Below are 24,178 nucleotides of genomic sequence, written 5' to 3' on the forward strand. Positions count from 1 at the left end.
AGGTGAGTGAAGCGCCTCCTGCACTGTATGCAGGTGGGCGATATGTTGGTGGTGCAGGTGACCTCCTCTGCCACCTCGAGCCAGGCCTTCTTGATGGCAGAGGCAGGCCGCTTCCTCCCACCCGCTGGGGGGATGATCTCAGAAAATAGGAAAAATTACAGCATGGAGCCTTCCCCCTGGGCTGCTCCATGCTGTAATTTTTCCTATTTTCTGCAGCATCAGTCAGTGGAGGACTGCCCCTTTAAATAGAGCTCCTCCAGCTGACAGACCTTGCTGCGCATGCGCAGTCCGCCCGACGCGCAGCTCAGCAGCGGGGAACCCAGAAGAGCAGGTAAATGGCTCCAATTAGCCTGCGATTCTGTGTGGAGCACACTGATTTCACCGGGCACGTTACCCACATGCCCAGTCAACCCCCCGCTGAGAACCCGCCGCCCTGCTAATATCGAGCCCAAAGAAACAGAAAGGAAAAGTAAGAAAAAAATGTAAATTTAAAATCTCTAACAACAATTAACAATTATCATGTCGTTAAAAAGATTCTTACACTCTTAATTACCAGACTTCACTTTCTGTGGCGAGTTTAATGGGCAATTAATGTGCAAATCCAGAAAATTCTTAGAAATAATAGGGAGGCTAAGGGCGAAATGCCATTTGTGTGAAGCAAACGGCTGAGAAGCATATATTGAGCAGCAAGTTCTAGAGTTTCACAACTCACAGTGTATCTCTTAAACCATTGAAGTTGATGGCTGATTTGCACATTAATAAAGACGACGTTATTAAGCCTTTGAATGGAGGATTATAGAAAGACTTCCAGAGTCCTGTAAACCACAAAAAGTTACAATTAATAGGTGTTTGAAACATTAAGGACTTTGAGAATGTTGTTCACCAAATAAGAAAAGGAAACACTTGAACGTAGCGACAGAGGGGGGAGGAGGCCAAGACAAGACAATTATGCAGGGAGCATTAAAAAGGCAAAAATCAAGGAAAAGTTGGCTGGAAAAATAAGGAAGTGGACATGAATACCAATCACACTGGCAACAGTAGTAACAGCAAAACATTGGGCAATGTGGCTATCTAACCTCAGGCATGACACTCAGTGAAGAAGATGCCTGTCTGATTCATCACTTTCCCCTTTTTCTGGTCTCTCTCTGCAAATATTATTCTGAAATGAGCTGCCAGCAGCCCTCTGATTCTCACCATCACAAATGGAATCAACTGGTTTGTTATCAACTGCCATACACACATCCAAAAACAGACTGGTTTTGTCAACTAACCCAAATGATCCTGGAGTCACCCAGCAAAAGTTTATAATCATCTTGACTTTGATGACACTATTGAACAAGTTGAGAAGGGCATGAGGAGAACTCCCGTCACTTAACAGAACCTAAGGTGGTCTCCAATTCAGCAAAGGAACAAAAACCCAAATGTGCCTTGAATGTTCGATGAAGAACCCATGAAGAACTTATTCAACATATGGAGAATTCTGACATGCTTGGATCCTGTGGAGACAATGTTAAACACTATGTTCTTGATTGAGGTGTTTTCTATAAGCTAGAGAATATGGGAATTGCCATAACTCAAAGTGAACCTTTCTGCTGTACTCAAGGGCAGATAAATCTGAGCTCTTGCTCAATCGCTAATGATGCGACTGAATAGCTATGGCACCACCTGCTACCAGATCATCTTTAGGGTCAGCCATCTTAATTATACCCCTAATGATCATCTCATGGATCAGAGATCTCTCTCTGAAATGAAACCGGTAGCAGTTCCAGTGGGTTGGGCATGCTGTCTGCAGAGGTGAAAACCTGCTAGAAAGTGCGTATGTCCTCTGTACACCAACTCACAGAAAACACACCGAGGACAGACTCGAGCTTCTTTGCCTAAAGCACATCACATAGCTGATGAACAGCCCTCTTGAGTTATGTTGGCTCCAAGATTAAATGTGTCGGCAAAGATCACAGCAAGGTCGAAGAAACCTGCCTTGTCCACTTGCAGCTCCACAATTGGAACGTGAGGAGAACAATGCATTAACTTTATTAGTCTATTTGCATTGTTAGGATTATTTATAAATTAAATGGATGAATTCCACCAATATCTTGTTATGCAACTTTAATCATTAATGCTGCACCAGAATTAAGATAGAACAAAAGCATTCTTTGACACCTCTTCTGTATCCTAATTTATCTGCAGAATCAGTATCAAAAGAGGTTCCAGATCAGTTTCTTAAAATTACGAGAACCACCATTAACAATCTGAAATTCTAATCAGAGCGCACACCAGTTTCAGGCAAATAAACATGGCTATTTCCATTGGCAGTGCTATGTTTTTGGAGGTTGATCTATCTCCCCTCCCTTCCTTGGAGTGAGTCAATTGGTGAAATAAATGTCCAGTTGTCAAATCGACTGGTAGTTTAATGCTGATAAATTATATCACACTGGTACTGTCAAGTGACACAGAAATAAAATGTTATCAGTTTTCTGTTTTCCAGGAAAGGCACTGGAAATAAAGAAAAGGAAATAATATCTGCAGTATTTGGGATAATGTCTTTCGTAAGCCAGTGCACAGTCATTCCCAACAAATACATTCATTTCAGAGAGATGTTTAAAAGCCTAGTGAATACTGTGAACATTGATTATTGATGGTTACCTTGTCTCACTTGTCTGAGAGCTTTATTAGAACTGGTATGTAGATTTGGAGTGATTTTGACATTGAGACTGCATGTAATTATTGGTGTGTGGTCTGTGGGGATCTTTAGCACCAGTATTAAATCATATTCCAGTTTAACTCCCATGTTGTCAGAAGCAATGTCAGGTCATGGTGATGGTTTATTTCAGTTCCTTCTACTATATACCATACCATCTGGGGGAAGAACTTGCAGTGTTTTTCTAAATGTCTATTAATACATTGCACATATGTGAAATGACCATACTCATTCCTACAATATTGCTCCTGCGTTCAAGTATGTCATGGAACCCGGTGCAGTTTTGACCTGGTTCGACCGGAAAGAAATTTGAAACAAACTGAAAGTGGTTTTCTGTTCCATCTCCAATACAGCTCTACTTGACCAGAAGGCTTTAAATATATTAAATGCAGCTGTGCCCCGATTAGTTTCACTTACAGCTTATGAAGCTGATGCAGTGAACATTAATCTGCTCTATGGAAGTACTTACCAAATCCTTTCACTGTCCCAGTGCTGGTCCATCATGATGGTAGGGTGCAGGCTTTGCTGGTCACAGGAGTTTATTAAAAGATTCACCTGCTTTTGAAAATGTGCCAAAATAGCAATCAAACCCCTGCACATCAGGAATTGGAGACATCGAGGACATGCTGTTTCTTATCTGTTCAATGTTGTACAGATTATTATGAGGAGGACTCTTAATGACAGCCTGTCTAATTCCCTCCCTAACAGTCTTCACCTCTCTATCTCTCTCTCCTTTAAGACACTCCTTAAAACCTACCTCTTTGACCAAGCTTCTGGTCACCTGTCCCAATATCTCCTTATGTGGTTCGGTGTCAAGTTTTATTTGATAACGCTCCTATGAAGCATCTTGGGACATTTTGCTACGTTAAAGTTGTTGTTTTTGTTGGGTTGTTGTTGGCTACAGAAGACCTGTGCATCAGGAGCAGGTGGTACTAACTGGCCACAAACCCAATATAAAAACAGCTGGAGATCAAGCTCTTTAAATGCTGAGCCACTACTTCCATTGATCTGTGAACCAGTTACTGATTGTGAACAGAGAGATAAAAAGATCAGTAATATACTTCCTCACTGTGACCAGGCAGTAACTTCACTGTAAGACAGTGCTGCTTCATTCAGACACATTGAGAAGCTGAAATTGTTTTCATTATAAATGGAATTCTAGAATTTTTCAAATCATGAACGGAGTGTCACTATATTCAAAGTTACAATAAGCAAATTCCACTCTACTAGGTGAACAGATCTATAGGTTGATCCATGACGACAAATCCTAGTAAAGCTGCTGCATTCTTATAAGTTGTACGATTTGGTAAACTGCAAAAATAACTAATAGAGAATATCATAGACAATCTAAATGCAAATATAGGATTCCTGCACCACTGACCCTACAATGGGGGTAATTTTGACTTTGGGCACGAGTGTAAAATAGGCGATATCGGCTTGGCCACCCGTTACCACTTCTCCTGATTTTCGTTTCCATTAAAGTCGATAGGAGAGGTGTTTAATGGGTAGTCGAGCTGATATCGCCTGTTTTACACTATCACCCAATGTCAAAATTTACCCCCAGTCTGTCCTTATCAAACAGATCAACACACACAAACACAACCCTTGAAAAACATTCAAAAGGCTCATTCTCAAAAACACAGACACATAAAGAGAAATATTAGCACAGATGTAATTTTGATATAAATATTAAAGGGTTTATTTATGCTGTTAAATAATTTTAGAAGGAAATATCAGTCCTACAATTGACCTAAGGACTGGATAGAAATATTATCAAAAACACAGTGACCTCCCACCCCTTTAACAGTGGAGTTACAGTTTGGGGTTTAAAAGGCAGGTTACATTTGCACAGTAATAGGTTTGTGACACTTGTCAAAGTCATTTGTGGCACTGGGACATAAAAGTCAGAAAGTTCACAGCCTCCAAGAAGGAACAATTACAAGATATCAAAAAGTCAATTTATGTATTTATCTAAAACAAGTCAGCTCTTCCATGGTAGGAATGTTGTAGTTATGTACAGTGGTTAAAGTGGAATTTGTTAAAAGGGGACATTCAGTACCTCTGGCCTTGCATAATCTTTGACCCCAGGCTTTTATTTTATGTGAGTTAAAACTTCTTTACTCCAGTAGCAGCTAATATACTACTACTAGGGAAACAAACTTTTGAAATAGAAAAAAAGATTATTTTAAAATGTGGAACTGGAGCTCACAAGTGGCATTCTGGAACTTATGCTTCATTGCTATCTTAGTTGTGTACAAAATTATACACTGTCTTTCCTATATTTTTGCTGCTTTCTCACACCTGTGATCATCACTTTCCACCTCCATATTAGTCAAAGATTTCTTCCCTACCATGACACAAGGCTAAATTTTATAACTTAGTGCTCCCGGCATAGAGCCTCACTCGGTGGGAGGGCAGATTAGATGATCGGGTGTGGGGGCTGGCGTTTCATGACCATCCCAAATTTTTTGGTTCTTAATTTTAATAAATAACTGATAAATAATACTTGAAGATATCTTGGTGGGGATTATTGTTCAAGAGATTCACCAGAAATGGATTACACGCCATCCGTTATAGAATTATTTTGTCTGAAAACGATGGTCAAACTCACTGATTAATCACATGTTGCAGGAGCGACACAAACTACAGAGGTAAACTGTTAAACAACAGTGTAAGTAGGGCTGCTGAAAGAGCAATTATGTCATTGATTACAAATTAATAAAAACCCATTTTGTAGGTGACCTGAAATACTGTCGGCCAGACATCACTCACAATAAGTCCGAAGGCAGACTAGCTCTGGATTCCTGCAGTCTACATGGTTGTCACTTTTAGGTTTGATTCAGAAGAAAAATAAGTTGGATTTACTCTGAATCACAGTAGAGATGAGGCAATCCAGTGCTCTTATAGAAGCGACTTTACCCTGAAATTCCATTCACAAGATCCCAGAGTTCTTTATCTGACAGTATAAGCTCTCATCTTCCTCCAGAACTAAGGTAAAGATAAAATACACTGGGGTTGGGTGGTTTGTCAGGTCGAGTGTGGATTTGTACTTACAAAGGGTCTTGTTTCATTGCTCTGCAGTGCACAAATGAGGCCATAGTTGTAGTAAACAGGCAACAGCTCAGGCAGAAACCAACAGTTAGATGGTCACGTTTCTTTTGTGAGAAGTTTCTTCCACAGATATGCGAAGCGATCTTTCCCACTCTGTCTTAGAAGGTTAATAAAGTCCCACTTATTTAACGTGAAATTATAAAGAATGCTTGTTTCACTGTGATGTACATAATTAATTAAAGAAACGGGACAGAGATTGGTACTGCCTATAGCTACGTTTTTTTCCCACAGTGTGCTGTTTTTGACATAAATTTGTATTATGTTCATAATTGTATTTGTGGAACTTTTCTAACTATACTGCTAACTTGTCTTTCCATCCCCCCCATTTACCACAGTTCCCACCTCCTAGTTAAAACAGTCAAGTTATTTTTCCTCCATATTTCCTGCACTGTGACTCTCTTCTACTGTGTGTACATTTCCTTTTTCTGTTGGTTGTTTGGTCTCCCTATACTCAAAACCTTGTATGCTGTAAATCTGAATAGATCTTGAGAAAATCTAGGGTGTCGATGGAATCAGTTGTACATTTAGAGTTTAAGCTCGTATGGCACGTATTTCAAATGTTGTAAGTCATGCACTTTGCGCACAGGGCTGGAAATTAATTTCAATCATAGTTCACTCACTTCCATTCTGTTAACACCAGCTTCAGCCTGTATACACTGGTTCTGTCAATCTTCAAAAATGCAAATGCATGGCATCAGGAATTCACTGACTTCAGTGAAATTCCAAAGTTTATGGCCTCCTAGATTTGTTGATAAGGTCCACTGTTTAAACTACAAGTCTATAACACAGAGGTCATCTAATCTCTTGCATTGTCTCAGTTTCTTCGAACCATGGCATTTTCAATGTTGTGGAAAATTATATTTACATTCTATTCATATTTGTTATGTTGTTGCACTTTGGTAAATCATTTGTGTTATGAGTTGCATTTAAAAAAAAACATTTTTTAGACATTTGCTTGTGAATTCTGTATTGGTCATGTCCAGCACCCATGTTTACACTTAAAGACCTACTGTCACCGTGGCAACATGTCTTGTAAGACATTTTAGTATGGTTGTAAACTGAGTTTAGTGCAATCAGCAAAGCAACACTGCATTCCTGATTGCATCTAGTGCTACAAAACTATGGTAAAAATGTGAAAACCATCTTGCAAAATGTTATGATGTGTAGATCAAGTATTGTTGTACCTCAAGCAGCAGCCGATGGAGTTTTGTTGTAGCAAAGCTTTAAGAGTAGGTTATTCCAGAAATTGAGTACCTGCCTAGAAACTCCCTAGTATGGCAATGCTGCCCCTTAAAGGTGTTACCAATGTTATGATGGGTGTGAAAATATCAGTTCACACTCTGAAACTGCATAGGTGAGTATCATAACTAGCAGTTAGTATTGTATGAAAACAGCAGAGTAAAATAACACTGATCTCCAGTTCCATTTTTAGTTTTTTTTTGTTATTTGTCTCATGCACTTAATGAAAAGGAACAATCTGATGAAAATGAGATACCAATTTCTAACCAACTTCGTCAGACTGGCCTATATATCTGTCTCTAAACGAAATCTGTACCTTAGTCATCATTATCTACTGTCCTCTATCTCATGCTTCACAATGTATTTCAGAGTATGGTTTTCCGATGATGTTATTTTTACGTTGTAATTTATGGTTCTGCGCGACTGCTCATGGAAATAAATTATTGGCTTATCAAACTGGGTTTTGATTTGTGTTTTTTTTATTTCACACACAATGATACTTGTTGCATTTTATACAATTAACTACAGAAAAGCAGGTTCATTACTGTATGTGTAAATGGTTCACAATTGTCTTTAACACATCAAGTAGAAGTAAAAGAATCGCCTTCAGACTTCCATTTCTCAACTACAGTTGCCTACCATTGTAAAGTTAGTCAACACTCTGTGGCTTTGCCCAATTAAGGATGTTTATAAGCAAGGTGTTAGCATGCGGTCTTAGAAACAAGCCAAATGAAGCTGCTTGAAAGTAGAACAAATATTTTCACCTGGCTGACTCTATAGAAAGTCAAGAAGAATTTTTGGCTTGCAAATTAAATATTTCTGATGTGAACGAATAAGCTGGCAGTAAACAATACGGTGGTGTGCTGATAGCCTCCCACAATCTGGTCAAAATCACTGTTTTTGGCACTTTGGCCTGTTCTAAAGTAACACGATAACCCTTAATTTCACCAGCCTCCTCTCAAAATACATTTAGACACAATCCAAATAACAAAGTGTTAATGAAACTTACAAAAATAAAATTCCTATAAAGCCTGAAGCCAAGTTTTGAATTATATCTGAAACTCTTCAAGGACTAAAGGACTGGTTTAGTTTCTCAGAAACAGATTTTTTTTTCTTTATTTATATTGCTAAGATAATATTTTCAGAACACTGTAAATTCTGAGTTGTCAAGTATAGAAAAATACAGATGTTGTCACCCAAACATTATTACATTTACTGGTTAAATGTTTGATACATGGTCAAATAGCACTTAGCGAAAAAACAAATAGAACATTTTTAGAAGTTGAAAGAAGAAAAAACAAATTATTTTTTGCTCCATCCTGTTCCAGGATTACAATAACGTTCACTGTTTAGTTTTGAGATAGAATGAATCTGACAGGCACCTCGTTACTGAAGAAAATTAAAGCAGAAACATGGGAACAGTTCATGGTGATGAAGATCTGTCCAGATCTACTAGTGAAGTTAATGATAGGTCCTTGGTCAGCTTAACTGCGTCATCTCCTACAAGTTAGCATAAATAGATTCTTCCTGATACTCCATAGCCCTCAAATTTGCTCGGTCATAGACGTCAGGATTTGAGTAGCTGTTTTGATTGGCTCTTCTTTGCTGTTCATAAAGAGTGCTATTAGAATTGTATTACAGACAGCAACAATCATTAAACTCTACCAGAATTTTTCTTTTAAATGGATGAATAAACTAGATAAAGGGTTGATACCCATTGCAAAGAACATCAGCATGTTTGACAAAAGAGGCTGAGAAGACAAGTCAAATCATAAAGTCATGGTGAGACAATGTCAAGTTTGGGTTTTAATCCGATTACCCCGCTTTACTTGGTTTAATCTTTTCTGAGAGGAGAATTTATTACAGTAATAATGACAATTAAAAAATTGATAATTTGTCAGGACAATCTGTCAACATTTTGTCCAAGCAGTTCAGAGAATAACTGGATGAGTAGGTAATTGGTTGTTTATTAATTTCAATGTCACTATATCAAACCCAATTCTGTCCTCACTTATCGTTCACACATGCACATTGCCAGGAGGAGTTTCTAGAAAACAATTAGGAGTGGGGAGCCTGGATGATTTTGTCCCCCTACCTTAGAAGTGTTGAGGTCAAAATTGAACACTTCTACCACCATCCCAGCTACTCAGCACAGAGCAGAGTGTGGATATACAACTGTCCTGACTTATATGGCTCATTTACTCACTGCGTTGACCAGCTGAGCTATTAGAAAGACTTGCATTTATATAGTGTCTTTCATGACCTCAGAATGTCCCAAAGCACTTTACAGCCAATAAAGCTCTTTTGAAGTGTAGTCATTGTTGAAATGTAGGAAATGCAGCAGCCATTTTGTGCGCAGCAAGGTCCCACAAACAGCAATGAGGTAATGCCCAAATAATCTGTTTTTGATGTTGGTTGAGGGATAAATATTGGCCAGGATACCATGCTCCATTACTTTGAGAAAGACGCTCACAAAATCAAAGGGACTGGCCACTGTCACTACTGTTTATTACATATATTAAACATTCATTGCCCTTTATCAGATATCATCTGACCCTTGGATTAAATTACCTCCTCATTATCTTTTACAACTCACATTCAAGGCCACATGATCGCATATTAACTGGAAAAAGAATCCTTTAAAAAAAAATGATGAATGTTTTGACCTCATTCAAGGAACAGTATGCTCTACCCCAATCTTACAAGAAGTCTCACTCTAATTGCACTAATGGGATTCTTTCCAATTCCCATGGATGGGTGTGGCAGACAGGACTGGATTGGAAGAGAAGGGGAACAGGTTGGAGCCCCTGCCAATAGCTGAGGTGTTTTGTCATCTTTGAACCCATCGAGGGACTGGAACTGAAACGGTCTTACAGGATACATGCTAATTCTAAGTTGATGTGACCCATCATTAGATTTGCATTAACAGCAATTAATGTAATAATCATGTTAATTGTAACAAAGATTGTCTTACATGATTTCTTTCAGTGTTATTCTTTTTTAACTGGTTTTTGTTCTTTCTCCGTTTCTTTCTCCTGAGGAAAAGAATAATGCACATTAGTATAACAAAGATTAATTATTTCACTAATCTATTTACTATACACAATTTATGTAAATCACATAATACATACCTCCTAACACATATAATGGTAACAACACTGATTACCAATAAAAGGGCTCCAAAAACAACCGCACCAATAATAATCAGGAACTTTGTTAAGTCTGTAACAGAACAAGAAAAAAATATTAGCACGTAACATATTAACTAAAAAGAAAATGTTGGAGGGTATTACTTGATAAATGCCATGCGATTATATTTGCTGCAAAGATATCTGTGCCTTGCTAATGTTTTGAGCTGTGAACCATTCTGAGCTTTTTAGTGTATAAAAGTAACTGTGCTCACTTGCTTTGGTTTTCCACCTCTTATAGCAACAATTAAATTGTCATAGTTCAAAAGTTATTGCATAAGTGGTCTTGTGGCAGGGTACATTGGTATACAATTGGGTCATTTCTCAAAGGGATAGACACAAGTCAGTATCCCTGAACTTTACTTTGCATAGGGCTGTGCTATACAGTTCTGGGAGTGCTTACTGTTGAGACTGGGTGCAAACAATGAACTTCTTTCCCTTTAGTAAGCACAAAGATTTATCAATATTTCAGGTGAATAATTAACATGCAAATAGCCTAAGAATACAGATGAGCAAATGTAAAGGCCTTCCTAAACTTTGTCCTTCAGAACAATGGATGCATAACAATCTCTTAAAGTCATTCCCCTTTTCTTCCATTGCAATGCTTTAGTCTTTTTTTCCCCTTAAAAAGATGCACTTTGCTCATTTGCTGTATCCCGGTCCTGACAGTAACAGGAGTCAGCTATAGCTTTTGTTTGAAACATTTTCTAAAATGATTTCATCGTATCTTAGTAGGAGACCATTCAGCCCATCGTGCCTGTGCCGGCTCTTTGAAAGAGCTATCCAATTAGTCCCACTCCCCTGCTCTTTACCCATAGCCCTGTAAATTATTCCCCTTCAGGTATCCCTTTTGAAAGTTACAATTGAATCTGCTTCCATCACCCTTTCAGGCAGTGCATTCCAGATCATTACGACTCACTGCATAAAAAAATGTTTCCTCGTGTCCCCTCTGGCTTTTTTGCCGATCACGTTAAATCTGTGTCCTCTGGTTACCGACCCTTCTCCAATGGGAATCAGTTTCTCCTTACTTACTCTGTCAAACCATTCATGATTTTGAATACCTCTATCAAATCTCCCCTTAACCTTCTCTGTTCTAAGGAGAACAACCCCAGCTTCTCCAGTCTCTCCACATAACTGAAGTCCTTCATCACTGGCACCATTTTAGTAAATCTCTTCTGCACGCTCTCTAAGGCCTTGACATCCTTCCTAAAGTGTGGTGCCCAGAATTGAACACAATATCTAGCTGAGGCCTAACCAATGTTTTATAAAGGTTTAGCATAACTTCCTTGCTTTTATACTCTATTAATAAGCCCAGGATTACATACGCTTTTGTTAACAGCCTTCTCAACTTGTCCTACCACCTTCAAAGATTTGTGTATGTTCACCCCCAGGTCTCTCTGTCCCTGAACCCCCTTTAAAATGATACCATTTAGTTTATATTGCCTTTTCTCATTCTTCCTATCAAAATGCATCACTTCACACTTCTCTGCGTTAAATTTCATCTACCGTGTGTCTGCCCATTTCACCAGTCTGTCTCTGTCCTCCTGAAGTCTGTTACTATCCTCCACATCGTTTACTACACATTTCCGAGTTTCATGACATCTGCAAGCTTTGAAATTATACCCTCTATACCCAAGTCCAGGTCATTAATATATATCAAAAAGAGCAGTGGTCCTAATACTGACCGCTGGGGAACACCACTGTATACTTCCCCCCAGTCTGAAAAACAAATGTTTATCACAACTCTCTGCTTTCTGTCCCTCAGCCAATTTTGTATCCACGCAGCCACTGTCCCTTGGGCTTTAATTTTGCTAACAAGTCTATTATGTGGCACTTTATCACATGCCTTTTCAAAGTCCATATACACAACATCAACCGCACTACCCTCATCAACCGTCTCCGTTACTTCATCAAAGAATTCAATCAAGTTAGTCAACCATGATTTTCCTTTAACAAATCGGTGCTGACTTTCATTTATTAGACCATACTTTTTCAAGTGCCAATTGAATTTGTCTCTAAAAGTTTTCCCCACCATTTCCCCATTTAAATAATTGTAAACAATTTTACAACACCAAGTTATAGTCCAGCAATTTTATTTTAAATTCACAAGCTTTTCACAAATAAAATTGCTGGACTATAACTTGGTGTTGTAAAATTGTTTACAATTGTCAACCCCAGTCCATCACCGGCATCTCCACATCATGACTCCCATTTAAATAGATAGTGCACACAGATTTGAATAGCTTCAGACAGTTTTTTTTGCAAAGGGGAAAAATCATTCTAGGGGTAATTCCGAGATCCTGCATTCCCACTGGAGAGCCACACTTGCAGGGATCAAGAGTCGGAGAATCTGGGGGAGGAGGGGGGACCCTAGTACATATTCCTTTGTCTAACCCAAGCTTCGTATTTTTTTCCTGTACATGTCTGGCTGGGTCATGGTGTACTTCCTGCATCCAAGATGGTGAGCAGATAATTGCTCCAACACCTCCATCACTGCCACTCTTCAGTGAGCCATTCAGAGGCAACCAACATTGGCCCAGCAATGATTTGTCTTTCAGCTTTCCCTTCGTTGGTGGATGGATTTTGATAAAGTAAATAAGGAGAAACTCTTTCCACTGGCAGGAGGGTTGAGGACACAGATTTAAGGTAATTGGCAAAAGAACCAGAAGGGAGATGAGTTTTTTTTTACGCAGTCTGTTACGATGATCTGGAATGCATTGCCTGAAAGTGTGGTTGAAGCAGATTTAATAGTAACTTTCAAAAGGGAATTGGATATATACTTGAAAAGGAAAATATGCAGGACTATGGGGAAAGAGCAGGGGAAAGGAACTAATTAGATAGCTCTTTCAAAGTGCTGGCACAGGCACGATGGGCTGAATGGCCTTCTTTTGTGATGTATGATTCTATGGCTAGCCTCTCCATTAAAATTGAGAACCTAATGGAGTGTGGGGGAGTGGAAATGGACTTGTGTTTTCCCACTTTGTGACTCCACTCAATGGGGCTCCAATGTACTGCATCAAGGTCTTTAAGCCTTACACCCACAGGAACCCATAGATGGAAAATTTGTTGGGCGAGGTAATTGCATTATTTTTCCAGTCTGACATTTGCTGACCATGAGGCGAAGTGCAATGCAAGAAATGTAGTCAATGCAAGAAATGATTAAAAATATACCATGGAGGGAGTGGATCACAGTTTATTTAAGGTGAGGACCAAATCTCAGCCATGCTGCTGAGGGAGGTGTTGAGTGGAGACCACACTAATATGTACACATATTATATGATCAGAGAATTTAAAATAACGTGAATATTTCCAAGTACAGAGCTGTTATTTCTATCTATAAGGTACTGAAGTAACTTGATTCAGTTGTGGGGTTAGAAACAATGAGACATGATATAACTTCAGATCCATCCACTGTCCTCCAAAAAGTTGGCATGATTCTTAAAGGGATTATGGATCTTGGCCAAGAAAATGCAGCAATTTTGCAAATGATTTAGTTGATTCTAGATAGCTTTATCCTAAAAATTCAATCCTTTATATTTTGTTTTAGGTAGTTAGCTTAAGTTACATAGAATTACATAGAATGTGCAGCACCGAAACAGGCCATTTGGCCCAGCAGGTCCATGCCAGTATTTATGCGCCACACGAGTCTCCTCCCACTCTTCTTCATCCAACTCCATCAACATATCCTTCTATTCCTTTCTCCCTCATGAGTTTATCAAACTTCCCCTTAAATGCATCTATTCTAGTTGCCTCAAATACTCCTTGTGGTAGTGAGTTCCACATTTTAACCACTCTCTGAGTATACAAGTTTCTCCTGAATTTCCTATTGGATTTATTAGTGACTATCTTATATTTATGGCCCCTAGTTCTGGTCTACCCCACAAGTGGAAACATCTTCTCTACGTCTATCCTATCAAACCCTTTCATAATCTTAAACACCTCAATCAGGTCACCCCTCAGTCTTCTCTTTTCTAGAGGAAAGAGTCCTAACCTGTTCAATCTTTCCTGATAGGTATAACCTCTCAGTTCTGGTATCATCCCAGTAAATCTTTTTTGCACCTTCTCCAGTGCCTCTATATCCATTTTATAATATGGAGACCAGAACTGTTCACAGTCCTCCAAGTGTGGTCTAACCAAGGTTCTATTGAAGTTTAAATTCAATTCCATCCCTCTAAAAATGAACCCCGGTGCTTGGTTTGCTTTTTTTTATGGCCTTATTAACCTGCGTCGCAACTTTTAGTGATTTGTATATCTGTACCCCCAGATCCCTCTGCTCCTCTACCCCATTTAGATCATATTTTCCAAGCAGTATGTGGCCTCCTTATTCTTCCTACCAAAATTCACCACCTCACACTTACCTATATTGAAATTCATTTGCGAATTACACACCCATTCTGCAAGTTTATTAATGTCTTCCCCTATTTTGTCGCAGTCCTCCTCAGTATTAACTATGCCCCGCAATTTGGTGTCATCCGCAAATTTTTTAATTGTACTTCTAATTTCCGAGTCCAAATCGTTTATGTAAATAGTGAACAACAGTGGTCCCAGCACCAATCTTTTGGAACACCACTTCCCAGCTTTTGCCAGTCTGAGTAACTACTTTTAACCCCTACTTTTCTGAATTCTGTTGCCACCAAGTTCAAAACTTCTCTGAATCACATTAAAAAGCAGGCAACCAAAATAACATTTGAAGTTTTCCTGGTTAATTATATCCCATTCTGTGTTAGCTGTCATTGAAAAGGTTATGATGTGGAGATGCCGGTGATGGACTGGGGTTGACAATTGTAAACAATTTTACAACACCAAGTTATAGTCCAGCAATTTTATTTTAAATTCACAAGCTTTCGGAGGCTTCCTCCTTCGTCAGGTGAACGATGTGAAAAAGTCGCATGTTTGTAATTATTAATATTGGACTTCATATATTTTCAGTCATATTTTTATATTCAATGGATTCAGCAATGACACAGACATGCCCCTGTGTAGAGCTGTCTATCGTTTCACATTGTTCACCTGACGAAGGAGGAAGCCTCCGAAAGCTTGTGAATTTAAAATAAAATTGCTGGACTATAACTTGGTGTTGTAAAATTGTTTACAATTGAAAAGGTTGTTATGGCTAATTTCAAAATGACTCACAATAAACACGAAAATAGTGACAAAGAGCCCCGAGGGGAAAGACTACACTCAAGATATCTTCATACATGGAATGAAAAGATGAAGCCTCATTCATATATTAGAGCCAAAAATGTTGTGATTCATATAATAGTCTTATGATTTAGGCTAAACTGGTCCCACATATCAATAGAGACATGTTCAAACCAACTAGTCACAATGCAAAAAAAATAACTTTTGTAGATGACACAGTTTGTACATAGGTTGTTACCTGTAAATGTGCCAAACTGGGGAAACACAGTAGGTGCTAAATTGGGCCGTGTAGAGCCCGTTATTTCGGTGCTACACAGCCTCTCCATCATCCAAGATGGCGTCTTGGATGCGCATGCACGTTTCCTGCGTGGTGTGCTGAACGCCATCTTGGTATAGGAGTTTGCGCAGGTGCAGATAACGAACGCTGGAATCATGTAAAGTAGGGAGAAAATGGCTTCAATCAGTGTGCAACACTGATTTAAAGTGATAGACCCCATTTTGGGACTTAACGTTCAACTCAACGCACAGTCTTAACCCCAACCATCTGAACATATCTTAGAGTGCCTGGAGGACGCCCCCCCCCCCCCCCCCCCGCCCCACTGGCACTATTTACAGGTTAGTGGCTGGATTATTGCCTCTGTAACTGTTTTCGGAGGTCTCCTAGACTTGAATACTAGGACGCGGGGACATAGCCTAACATTTAGACCCAGGGCGTGAAGGAATGAAGTTAGGAAATGCTTCTACACGCAAAGAGTGGGAGACGTTTGGAACGCTCTTCTGCAGATGGCAGTTGATGCTAGCTCACTTGTGAATGTTAAATCTGAGATTGATAGATTTCTGTGAACCAAGGGTATTAAGGGATATGGGGCTAAGGCGGGTATATGGAGTTAGGTCACAGGTCCACCATGATCTCATTGAATGGTGGAACAGGCTCGAGGGGCTAAATGCCACGGCCACTGGCTGCCTCTTGATATGCGCCACCTTCTCCTGCAAGAAAGCGGGACGTGTGCCTGGGTGATGTGCCTGTCATGATTGAATAGCTGCCAGTGTGTATGGTGTGTATGGCCTGTGAATTGTGGGAGGGCGGCTTGAAACAGTGGTAATGTGTAAGGGTGAGAGGAAGCATCTGATTGAAAGAGTTGAGTACTGATGGAAAGAGTTTGTTGGTATGTGGGTGATGGGGGGTGTAGTGTGTGGTGCAGTTGGTAGGAGACGCCACTTGACAGTTGACCTCACTCATCTTGAGCACTCGTGTCAAAGCATTGAACTTTTTCCTGCACTGCATCCATGTTCATGATGCTGTGCGCCTGGCATTGACTTCATCCCCCGCTGCCTCCCACTGCCTTTTGAGTATATGTCTGGAGGGCCTCTTGCTCCCCCACTGCGGATATAGGATGTCGCTCCTTCTGTCCACCTCTTGCACCAAGGTCTCTAGTGCATCAGCAGAGAACCTTGCTGCATGCACTCTCGCAGGCCTGGTACCAACTCAGATCAGCAGATTGGTGAGGTCTGGCGTGCAGATTGGAGGATGTGGGATTTAGTAGTGCGCAACCTTTATTCAATGTTTTAACATAACTCATCAGTGTGTAAACATAGGCATGGGATCTGCATCTGTGTTTTACGTGTGTGATGTCTAATCTCTGTTCAGACTCCATGCACACAGTAGACTGTTATTTTCAGCAAATAACAAGTACAAGCTACCTTTAAGAGATTTCTAAGAAACATCCTCCCTTTAAGAGATGGAGCTCCCTCTGGTGGTGGAAAGTGCAAATTGCATCAATTCCACATGCAAGGCCTGGAAAGGAACACCAATTGCAGGTAAGTGCTCCCTTGGGTCCAAATTTGCGTCTTGCCTGCCCATGGTCCGTCGGGCGTGGAGTGTTTGCACATAACATCGCCCAGAACGGACCCTTATCCAATTTTTCCCTCAGTGTGATTATGGCTAAATGTTATGTAGCTTTAGTAATAATAACAACTTGCATTTATATAGCACCTATAATATCGTAAGTGTCGCAAGACACTTCATAGAGGCAAAAACAGAAGCTGAGTAGTAGAAGGAAAATTAGGGGAGGTGACCAAAGGCATGGCTAAAAGGTTGGGATTGAAAATGCTTTTGAAGTTGGGAAGATAGCAGGGCCGAGAAGCTGAAGGTTCTGGCACCAAAGGTGGAACAGAGGGAGGGAGAGATGCAAAGGAGACCAGAGTCTGAAGAGTGATGGCCGCATGCTAGTACATAGGACTGGGGAGGTTGCAGAGGTAAGGATGGACTTGAGGAGGGACTTATAAATAAGAACTTGGATATTCAATGTGTTGAGCCCAGAAAAGATAGTTGTGTGCTCAGGAATTGGGTTAGGAGAGGTTCAAGGGTGTAGAAAAAAACCTAACGGAGATGAGCCTGACAAGGGCGAGGGGTGGAAACTGTCGAGTGATATGTGGTTAGGGCTTGGGGAAGGGAGGGGGCGGAGGGAGGGTCAGGGGTGAGGAGGAGGAGACCAAGGCAGCTGAGTGGATAGTCTCAGTCTTCAAGATGTAAAAACTCTGCGAGCTCCTCACACATGGTGTGTGACCTATCCAAAGCTGATTCCTACTCCTAAAGTTGCTGGTACGATCCGATGACCAAAGCAGTGTTGTCCTGCGTTGAACAAGAGGTCCCTGTTCATATTTCAGAATATGACTCACATATTGGACTGATAGGCTGAAACCATTCTCATTTCCAGTTTGGTTTCAGTAGTAGTTCTACAGGATTAATTTTCTCCTTCCTCAGGGTTAATACTCCAGCCTACATCCAGTTAGTAACTTCTCTGACATGAACTTTCACTGGGCCTCACTCCTGTCAGTGCTCTGCCATGAGGACATAGCAGCCTGTGCCATCCTCAGCCAGACTTGTCAATTCACTGCTTGAAACAGAACACCTATGGCCCAGAATTTCCTGAAATGGCCAGTTACGCCAAAATTTATGCCAAACTTCCCATAGCGCGTTACACCGAAATTTGCTGAGAATCTCATCAGCATACGATGGAATGTAAAAACCGCAGAAATCAGCATAAACAACAGGGGCCCGAGGAAAGCACTGAAATTACGTCATATTCCTTCTTTAAGTTATAGGTTGAAGCCATCAAACCATCATTTACGCACATTAGGCACAGCATGCGTAAGAAAATACAATTGCGGAAGTTTTTAAATTTTTTATACAAATCATTCTGATGCCATAAAGATGCATTTAAAGATACAGGAAATGCACTGTACGTTTCAGTGCGTTTTTTTTTAAAACGCTTCAAAAAACACTTTGATTTTAGGTGTAAATTTATAGCACGTTCAGAATTGGCACCAGTTCAGGAAATACAGGTGAGCTGCACTTTTTTGTGGGGGCGGAGCTATGTTAATGAGCGGCAGAGGGTTTCGGTGGAGGTTTCACAGAATCAGCGTACGAGATAGAGGAAAATCAGGTGTAGCATAAGTCACTTATGCCCAAATCTCCGGTGTCTTCTGCGTGGAAAGACAGCATTATGCCGTTGTTTTGAGAATTTCCTCAGGGGTTCCATAAGCTAGCACTGAAGTGACGGTGGCTGATCAGAACAACCCCTGAGGAAATTCTCAGCAATTCTGACAGCAGACACCACTATTCTGCTTGAGTGAGGTCCCACATATTTATCCAAGTAATAGTCCGAACAAAGTGGTGCACATTTTTCAGGCGTTGGCTAATGACTGGACAAAACATATCATTTTGACTAGAGCACTTGTATATTGGTGAAGCCCTCTTCATCAATTTATATTTGCCAAATAAGGGTTTAACTTAAGCAAGATCGAATCTTAACTGAGGTTTCTGCAACAATACTCAAAAGCAGGAAAATGTTCGCACAACAGTTTGTGCCATTAGAGATTGTTAGTTTATAAAATCAAAATTTAATATTGAAATGTAAAGTATTCTTTTTCCGTTAAGCGAGCATCACTGCATTATTAACTGGTTAGTTGTCACATGCACTAGTATATTTAGTTTATAGTGTGCTGACCACAAGCTATATGCTATTCTTGTATGATGCTATGATTTACAGAGCTTCATAATAGAATGATGATTTTGTAAAAGTTTTCCACTGTTATTTATCGGCTCCCTTACGAAACTTGGACTGCAATTTAAAAATTTGTACAGAAATGTAGGAGAACTTAGGAACAGGAAAAGATCATTTGAACCAGCAATCCCGCCCCCTCTTCCATTGATCTCAACCCCACCCACCCATCTTCTCGCCATAACCCTGTATCATCTTTTTCTCCAGAAACACAACTAGCTGTTTCTTAAACTCTTATTATACTATTTTCTTTCATCACCCACACTTCTGACCGTTCTTCCACGAACACATTCCCAAACAACTTTAGCAGGTGCCCATTTGCTTATTCCCATACCATTGTCCAGGCCCCAGAACACTCTTTCCATGTGAGAAAGATATATAAGTACTTTCTCCAATCTAATACACTCTATTCACTGCCTACAGTGCAGTACCCTCTATACTGCGGAAACCAAGCAATTGTGACTGTTTGCTTATCTCTGCTCTGTCCACGAGTTTGATCCTGATCTCACTGTAGCTCATCACCTCCACTACCCCTCCTATCCCCACGCGAATGTTTACGTCTTTAGCCTTATACTCTGTTATAATCAAGCTCAATACAAACTTCTGGAACAGTATCTCATTTTCCATCTTGACACTCTGCAGTCCTCTGGCCTGAACATTGACTTAGCAAGTACAGACTTTAGCTGTTTCCCTCTTTTTCCTGAACTTTCTCCCATCCCCATTCCATGTCTGCAACTGTTTAACACACCCTTTTCCTTATCCTTTTTCATAGCCTGACTGAGATGACCTTTATATACCATCCAGCACTAGCCTTGTAAAAATCTGATCACAGACTTTTAAATCCATTAGCTGCCCCTTTGTAAAAGTAGTTAGAACATAAGAAATTGGAGCAGGAGTAGGCCATACAGCCCCTTGAGCCTGCTTCGCCATTCAATAAGATCATGGCTGATCTTCTATCTCAACACCACTTTCCTGCCCTATCCTCATATCCCTTGATTCTCTTAGTGTCCAAAAATCTATTGATCTTAATCTTGAATATACTCAACGACTGAGCATCCACAGCCCTATGGGGTAGAGAATTCCAAAGATTCATCACCCTCTGAGTGAAGAAATTTTTCCTCATCTCGGTCCTAAATGGCCAACCTCTTATCTTGAGACTATGATCCCTAGTTCTAGACTCTCCAGCCTAGGGAAACATCCTCTCAGCATCTACCCTGTCAAGCCCTCTAAGAATTTTATACATTTCAATGGGATCACATCTCATTCTTCTAAACTCCAGAGAATATAGGCTCATTTTACTCAATCTCTGCTCACTGGACAACCCTCTCATCCCAGGAATCAATATACTGAACCTTCGTTACACCCCTTCTAATGCAAGTATATCCTTCCTTAGGTAAGAAGACCAAAACTGTACACAGTACTCCAGATGTGGTCTCACCAGAGCCCTATATAATTGTAGCAAGACCTCCTTACTCTTATACTCCAACTCCCTTGCAATAAAAGCTAACATACCATTTGCCTTCCTAATTGCTTGCTGTATCTGCATGTTAACTTTCTGTGATTCATGTACAAGGACACCCAAATCCCTCTGAATGCCAACATTTCTTAGTCTCTCACCTTTTAAAAAATATTCTGCTTTTCTATTCTTCCTACCAAAGTGGATAATTTCACATTTCCCCATGTTATACTCCATCTGCCACCTTCTCGCCCACTCACTTAACCTGTCTATATCCCTTTGCAGACACTTTGTGTCCTCCTCACAGCTTACTTTCTCATCTAGCTTTATATCATCAGCAGACTTGGATGCATTACACTCGGTCCCTTCATCTAAGTCATTTCACGTATTGTAAACAGCTGAGGCCCAAGCACTGAGGCGGCACCCCACTAGTTACAACCTGCCAACCCGAGAATGACCCGTTTATTCCCAGTCTCTGTTTTCTGTCCGTTAACCAATCCTCTATCTGTGCTAATATATTACCCCCAATCCCATGTGCCTTAATCTTGTGTAAAAACCCCTTGTATGGCAACTTATCGAATGCTTTTTGAAAATCCAAATATACTACATCCACTGGTTCCTCTTATCTACCCTGCTAGTTACACCTTCAAAAAACTCTAATAGATTTATCAAACACGATTTCCCTTTCATAAAACCATGTTGACTTTGCCTAATTGTATCAAAGTGCCCTGTTACTACATCTGTAATAATAGACTTGAGCGTTTTCTTTATTATTGATAACAGGATAACTGGCCTATAGTTTCCTGTTTTCTCTCTCCCTCCTTTCTTGAATAATGGTGTTACATTTGCTACCTTCAAAGCTATGGGACCATTCTAGAATCTAGGGAATTCTGGAAGATCAAAACCAATGCATCCACTATCTCTGCAGCCACCTCTTTAAAAACCCTAGGGTGTAGACCTCAGGTCCAGGGGATTTGTCGGCTTTTAGTCCCATTAATTTCTCCAGTACTTTTTCTTAACTACTTTAAGTTCCTCCCTGTCATTAGACCCTTGGTTCCTCACTATTTCCGTTTTTTTTGTGTCTTCTACTGTGAAGACAGATATAAAATATTTGTTTAATTTCTGCCATTTCCTTATTTCTCATTATAATTTCTCCTGTCTCTGCCTCTAAGAGACCCACGTTTACTTTCACCAATCTCTTCCTTTTTACATACTTGTAGAAACTCTTACAATCTGTTTTTATATTTCTTGTTAGTTTACTCTCATATTTAATTTTCTCCCTCTATTGATTTCTTGGTCACCTTTGCTGATTTCTAAAATCTTCCCAATCCTCAGGCTTACTACTCTTTTTGGCAACATTGTAAGTATCTTCTTTTAGTCTAATACTATCTTTAACTTCTCTCGTTAGCCACGGGTGGATCACTTTTCCCGTTTTTATTTTATTCCTCAAGGGAATGTATATTATGAATTATTTCTTTAAATGTTCACCATTGCTTATCTACTGTCATATCTTTTAATCTAATTCCCCAATCTACTTTAGCCAACTTGGTCCTCATACCTACATAATTGGCTTTGTTTAAATTAAAACCCTAGTTTCAGACTTAACATCACGCTCAAACTCAATATGAAATTCTATCATATTATGATCACTCCACCCCAGAAGATCCTCAACTATAAGATTACTAATTAACCCTGTCTCATTACACAATACCAGATCTAAAATAACCTGTTCCCTAGTTGGTTCCTTGACATATTGTTCTAGGAAACTCTTTCGAATGCATTCCATGAACTCGTCCTCCAAAGTACTTTTGCCAATTTGGTTTGCCCATTCTATATGAAGATTAAAGTCCCCATGATTATTGCATTACCCTTGTTACATGCTCCTCTAATTTCCTGATTTGTACTCTGTCCAACACTATAACTACTGTTAGGGATCCTGTAAACTACTCCCACCAGTGTTTTCAGCCCCTTGTTATTTCTTAGCTCCACCCATATTGATACTACATCCTTTATTATCAGGGCTGCCCCACCCCCATTCCTTTTCCATTTTGCCTATCTTTTCTAAATGTCAGTACCCTGGAATATTTAGTCCTCAACCTTGGTCACCCCGCAACCACATCTCAGTAATGGCTACTAGATTAAACCCATTCATCTCTATTCGTGCCATTAATTCATCTATCTTGTTACGAATGCTTTGTGCATTCAGATTTAATGCCTTTAATTTTAACTTTTTTCTATTTTTCCCTGATGTGATCTTAGTCACTAATGCTCTATTACCTTTGTTAAACACTCTGTCCCTTCCTGACACACTCTGCTTGTTTTTACCCAAATCGCAACTCTGCTCTACAGCCTTGGCTTTTCTCTTTAGACTTATAAATTTATCCTTACCTGAACCTTCCTCCGCTCTTATTCTTTTATAGCATATCTGTATTCTGAACCTTTACCTGTTATTCTGCCTTCTCCTCTTTGTTTTGATTAGTCATATAAATAAACTCTCTTCGTTTCAGTCTTTCCAGTTCTGATGAAAGTTCTCTATCCAAAACATTAATTTATCTTTCCCTTTACAGATGCTGACAGGCCTGGAAAGTGGAACTTGCTGCCACATGGAGTAGTTGAAGCAGATAGCATTGTGTTTTTCCAGCATTTTCTGTTTTTTTACACTATTTGCTTCAATGGCGTTCCCTGGTAACCTTTATGCCTTATACTCTCTGTGAAATAGTAGTTCCTAAATACCCTATTTACTCCTATTTTTAAAATTATATGTTGCCTTTTTTTACACTTCCACACTTGGATTACTGTAAACAGTTCTGGTCTCCATACAACAACAATGACATTGAAGCTTTGGAGAAAGTACAGAAAAGATTTATAAGGATGTTACCAGAATTAAGAGAATGTAACTATCAGGAAAGACTGAGCAGGCTGGGGCTCTTTTTCTGGAAATGAGAAAACTAAGAGGACACCTGATGGAGGTCTTTAGAATGATGAAAGAATTCGATAGGGTGGATGTGGAGAAACTGTTTCCACTTGTGAGTGAGTCCAAGGGCTCATGAATATAAGACTAACAGATCAAATAAAGAATTTAGGAGGAATTTCTTTAGACAGAGAGTGGTGAGAATATGGAACTCGCTGCCACATGGACTGGTTGAAGCGAACAGCATAGATGCATTTAAGGGGAGGCTTGATAAGAATAGAGGGACACAGGAGCAGAGTTGAAAGAGGTAATTAGAGTGGGAGGAGGCTCATGTGGAATATAACACTGGCATAGAACAGTTGCATCTAA

General features: G+C 39.9%; 1 protein-coding gene across 1 annotated transcript in view; it reads right to left on the reverse strand.

Moving 5' to 3' along the window:
• Positions 1-7,509: 7,509 nt before the first annotated feature.
• rttn (rotatin) overlaps positions 7,510-24,178 on the reverse strand; it is a 316,401-nt gene continuing 299,732 nt past the window's right edge. The window contains exons 52-54 of the mRNA XM_067981445.1: positions 10,180-10,270; positions 10,023-10,083; positions 7,510-8,653 (exon numbers count right to left, since the gene is read on the reverse strand). Of these exons, the coding sequence (XP_067837546.1) occupies positions 8,549-8,653; positions 10,023-10,083; positions 10,180-10,270 (257 nt within the window). The 3' untranslated portion in view covers positions 7,510-8,548. The remainder of the gene's footprint in view (positions 8,654-10,022; positions 10,084-10,179; positions 10,271-24,178) is intronic.

This window comes from Heptranchias perlo, chromosome 3 (assembly GCF_035084215.1).
Source record: "Heptranchias perlo isolate sHepPer1 chromosome 3, sHepPer1.hap1, whole genome shotgun sequence".
Classification (NCBI taxonomy): domain Eukaryota; kingdom Metazoa; phylum Chordata; class Chondrichthyes; order Hexanchiformes; family Hexanchidae; genus Heptranchias; species Heptranchias perlo.